This window comes from Pagrus pagrus (assembly GCF_965226575.1).
Source record: "Pagrus pagrus genome assembly, chromosome: 14".
Lineage (NCBI taxonomy): Eukaryota > Metazoa > Chordata > Actinopteri > Spariformes > Sparidae > Pagrus > Pagrus pagrus.
This window is the reverse complement of record NC_140198.1, coordinates 1,601,705-1,606,985: the sequence shown is the minus strand read 5'-3', so window position 1 is coordinate 1,606,985 and position 5,281 is coordinate 1,601,705. Positions and strand designations below refer to the sequence as shown.

Here is a 5,281-nt window from a genome sequence, read left to right as displayed (position 1 = left end):
GTTCCCTCCCCACACTAACCTCTGGATGATTGACGCATCACGTAGCCAATGAGACTTCAAATCCTGCAATATGCAGTTTATAGGAGTTTTGGAGCTGCAGAATATTTCTGGAAATCTGAGCAGTTAAATGACATGAAATCAAAGAGTGATTCTGATGTGTTTATTTTTATTAAATATTGTAGAAAGCACAACTGTTTTGTTTTTTAATGTATTAATCTTTCATTTAATAAGACCACAAATCAACTTTACAGCAACATAATGAAACAAGAGTTTGGTTTGTGGCCGATCAAACTGGAGGGAAATTTGGACTCATGAGCTCGATATCTCGAACATCCTGTGACGATCCGGTCACTGAGGTCAAATCCTGATTCTCAAAACAAATTCTCATCCTTTCTCACAACACCAGCGTTTATTTTTGGAAATTAATAATCATCTTTAAATGACCGAGTTTTACTACGTACAGTGAGCTGGATCAAAATGGAGGTTTTCTGATGAGCTCTGAGATGTGTTTAATACGTTTGTTGTGTAAATCCTCACATTAAAATATTTCAGCCAACTGTCACATCAGACAACATGTTTAATATTTAATATGATCTGGTCATAATGACAACAGGTGAATTTTTGACTTTTTAGTTCAATATAACAAACATGCACAATGTTTACACAAACAGGAACCCAAACAGAGGAAGCACTTCACCTTTATTAAATAAAGTCATAAAACAAATATGAGTGTGAAGATCTTTCATCACTGCTTTAAAATTAATTATTAATATTAATTTCATTATTGTAAATACTGCTCATATTTAGACTATAGTTGTTTTACAGCTGTTAGTATTTCTAATATTCATACTTCATTTATCATAGTTGTTGTTATTGTTGCAGCTTCTGTTAATCTTCATGCTCGACAGATGACAGACATTAATTTAGCGGCTCAGCTCTCTCCAGTGGTGAGGAGTCGTCGGGCCACAGTTTCCTAACTAACTCTGCAGCCTCCTCCTCCTTCTCGAACTCATCACGAGGTATAATTGAAGGATAATTTCTGTCGCAGTACTTGAGGTTCTGTCTCAGTCGGGCAGAACCAAAGTTCAGCATCTGAAACAGAAAAAGAGACGATGACGAGCAGTAATGGAGGAGTTTGGTTTACCAGTCAGTCCACTGGACAGAGCTCCAGGAGCAGAGGCTGTTTTAATGTTCACAACACATAAACTGAGCTGAGCTGCCTTCTAATAATGAAGCTTGTAAACTTGGAAGTGGAGCTGAACCGACCCGTTCTCCTCTCAGCTCCGAGTCAACGGACGCGTTCAGCACCAAACATATGACAATGAATTGTATTTGTATTATCACAGATAACCAGAGAAATAAATCTAATGAACAAAAAACTGATTATTCTACTGAAGATTATTTAGTTTTTTACTTTCTTCTATAAAAGAATATTCCCTCCCCGTCACTTTAAACAAAACCATCACTTTAAGTGAAATACTGAGAACAAAACTAACTCAAAACATCAAATGAACACAGACAAGTCGTCCTGTCTCCAGTGAAGACCTGAGTCTTTAACTCCCGTCAGTGTCCTAATCTCTATAAAAAGTGAGAAGAATGAGCATGAAGGTACCTCTCTGTCCACATGCAGGGCGACGGCCACATTATCCCAAACATAATACTCATGGCGAGATGCCACCTCCCCCGCTCCCATCTGCTGTTCATCAGGACTCAGGACCAACTCATACCTGAGAGAAAACAGAGACAAAGGAAAGATGTGAACCTTCTGACTCAGTTCAGCTCTCCCTGCTCTGTTACTGCAGCTGTGGCAGCTGAAGAGAGGCAACCACAACTCGTACCCTCCAGGTCCCGTCCCTCAGTCCACAGACCTTCACAGGTGAAACACCTGGATGCAAAACAGCTGAACACTAGGCCTGCACGATATGAGGAAAATCTGCGATGTGCGATAACACTGTTCAATATTGCGATGACGATATAACTTGCGATAAATTAACAAATATTGAAGTTTGCATATTATTAACTATACAGTTAATAATAGTGTTTCCACATTAATATGTAGACAGCTAACATAGACCCGAAACATTGAATAGCCAATGCCCACTGAATAAAGAATGAAATAAATTATTTTGAACATGCTTTTATTGAACAAACTGCACATGAATACCCAACCAATTAAGCAGAACAGACATTATAATTATATGAAATTAAAGTTTAATTTCCCCTGCTCCCTTTAAACTATTTACTTGTAAACTCAACCAAAACATCTCTTACCATGCAGAGTTGAAATAAATTAAATAAATATAAATTAAACATGGCACTTTATATTAAGTGTAATGTCTCTCATCACAGTCATCGAGGCCCTTCACTCTGCCTAACAAGGTGCAGAGATCCATAACTCTGAACTGAAATAGAGCAGGACCGGCCCAATAAATCAAGAGAAAGTACAATCAGGAAAACATGTCGACCCTTTAGGTCAAGTTACAACCTTAGTTATTCCCTTAACACAAGTTCTTGGCCAAGAAAACCAGCATGTTGACTTTGTTAGGTTTCAGACATGTACCACATGATGTGCTGATGTGCTCACACAGTACCTGTCTTTGTAACACGCTGTAACAGTCAGTTATTTAATGTAGCGCCACTAGGTGGCGCCTCCTTTTGTTTAATGGGTAATGTAACCTGTACGATGAAGAAGAGCAAGTGTACTTCCGCTCCTCATGAGAAAGGAAACCGCTAACAGAGCGAAGACTTCCCTTTTAATGTGTTTTTATTTTGTAAACTGTCGGTAGAAGAACCTCGGTGTGTTCGTTTGCACGGATGCCTGTAACATTAGTGCCGTAGAGACCTGGCATGGCGCGGCCAGTGTGATGAATAAAAGTACCGGAGCTATCACCTGCCCCTTCACCAGCCCACGTTACGTTGTCTCTCCTGAATCCAAAATAACTCCATATAGCAGAAGTTCTGTTCTTCCTCGACCATGTTCATCGCTTTTCTCTCCTCCCTCAGCCATCATAACCCGGCAATCACCACCAAACTGATGCCGATTGATTTCGTCAGGGTAGCTAGCGGTTAGCTGGGGCTTCATCTGATTGGCCCTTGTATCCAGGGCTCCGTCTGATAGGCTCAATGTTAGCATGCTTGCCGCATGTAAACAAAATGATTTTTCTTATTCATCACGTGTCAGGCAGTCTGTTGCGATGTGTTTATCGCACATGTTCATATCGCGATGGTGGTGAAAATCCGATTCATCGGGCAGCCCTACTGAACACCGAACCCAAAGATTTGAGAGACGTCCTGTAAGAAGTTTTACTTTTCTGCTAATCCGAGAGTATTTAATTTTTACTTATCTTAAAAAGTAGAATTTTCTGAACCCATAAAGAATTAAAGATTGTAATCTTAAAGGTAACTAGTAACTAAAGCTGTCAGACAGATGTAATGGAGTAAACGGTACAATGTTTGTGTCTGGGATGCAGCTGAGTAGAAGTATAAAGCTGGACAGGATGTTAATAACCAAGTAAAGTAAAGTACTTCAGTACTTCAGTACAGTGTTTATTACCTGTGTGTCCCACACATGGCCTCAGGCCTCCAGATGAAGCAGCCATCTCTGTAGGAGCAGACAGAGTTTGGGTCGTCAGTCAGCAGAGGACGGTCTGAGAACTGCTCCTGATTGGCTGGGCTGTGGACCAGTATAACGTACATCACTTCCTGTTTGTACAGGACGGTCTTGAAGACCCGCATGACGGGCTGAGCACCGGAGCAAAACTGGAACCATGAAAGAGGATTTAGTGGAAGAGTCCTCACAAACACATTCATCAAGGTCTCTGTGAATGTGACGAACACAACACACAGACAACATCGCCTCGCCCTCATTTCACTTTAAAGGAGCACTACGTAGTTTTAGAGAAGAAATTCAAACTTTAGTTTTAATATTTACAATATTAATGAGGTTACAATACAAACTTTAAGTGAACCAACAAGCTGTTCTCAGAGGAAAATAAGGTCCCAGAACACTGTTTAAAGCTTTGAAGGTGGCAGGGTCCGCCACATATAAACAAAGTAAAACAGTATAAATTGTTTGTTCATTCAATTCGTTTAGGCAGAAAAAAATCAGCCAATGATTTCTCTTCTCATTAACATTTCTTCAACAAAACTACAGACTGCTCCTTTAAGTACTCTACTACCTGCTGGCTGTAGGCCTTCAGCACCTCCTCCAGGGGGAAGGTGAAGCGGTACGAGCCCAGCCTGGAGCGCTCTGAGAAGGCCGGGGAGGTGGCAAACTTCCCCAGGAAGCTCTGCTGCATCTGGACCTGCTCCTCCGTCCGGTCGGGGTAGGTCGTCTCCAGGAGCCTCCTCTCAGCTGATGTTATGTCATCAGGCCCCACAGCCAGACTCCACCACACCAGAGAGCCTTCATGTGGGCTCTTGAAGCCGTTATCCCTCCAGATGCCACATAATCCATCTCTGTTTGTGTCGTGTTTCAGACGAGACACATGAAACTCTGGTCGGGGATATTCAGGAATATTTGTTTTTGGGAGTTTTTCGTTCATCAAACCATTTGCTTCCTTTTTCAAATTCTCCAGCTTCAAGTGCCGACCTTCATAATAAAGTTCGTCATGTCCTCTGCTGTTTATCCGTGTGTTCATGGTCCGATGGGGAATGAAGTAGATGAAAAAGACAAATTAAAAGCCTTTGCTGTTACTTGATTGTCTGCTCACTCGTCTCTGCTCACAAGAGAAGTGATCTCTGATCTCAACAGGAGGGTATATTAACTACAATGAAGGTGTAGCATTAGAGTAAACAGACGGAGAGAAATCAGCCAATGAGTACTTGTCCTTCAGTTTTTTCCTCATAAACATGTCATATTCTTTCCATTCCTATTCTCTCACAGTAATATTCTATATGTGAACCGTTCCACCTGACTTTGACTTTGTGTCTGTCGTTTAAACTAGCTGCCATCAACTGTCTGCAGCAGACAGACTGGCAGCATGAATTAACTGGCTCCACTCACTGGACGCTGTTTAAAACTGTTTTACATAAGCAAACCTTACACTATCCAAGAGGGTCAGCACGGAGCTGCGTGTGAGCGTTTGTTTTTCATAACCAAAAAAAGATCATATGATCATATGGCCACATAAAAGTCAGACCAGTTAAACCAGATCAGCGATGGGGAGGAGCAGCACGAGTGAGTCACTTTGCGTCTCCAGAGCAACCACGCCGCCATTTGGGTGAAAACCAGTAGCGACATGCCTGAAAGCAGCTGTGCTGCATTTCTCACGTCAAACAG

General features: G+C 41.5%; 1 protein-coding gene across 1 annotated transcript; it reads right to left on the bottom strand.

Annotated features, from left to right (window-relative positions):
• Window positions 1-559: 559 nt before the first annotated feature.
• Window positions 560-5,036, bottom strand: LOC311269946 (uncharacterized protein). The gene is made up of 4 exons (XM_084374510.1): window positions 4,179-5,036; window positions 3,554-3,759; window positions 1,613-1,727; window positions 560-1,092 (listed from the first exon to the last, which is right to left on the bottom strand). The coding sequence occupies exons 1-4, from the start codon at window positions 4,638-4,640 to the stop codon at window positions 919-921; spliced, it is 957 nt and encodes a 318-aa protein (XP_084230636.1). The 5' UTR covers window positions 4,641-5,036; the 3' UTR covers window positions 560-918.
• Between the last annotated feature and the right edge of the window lie 245 nt (window positions 5,037-5,281).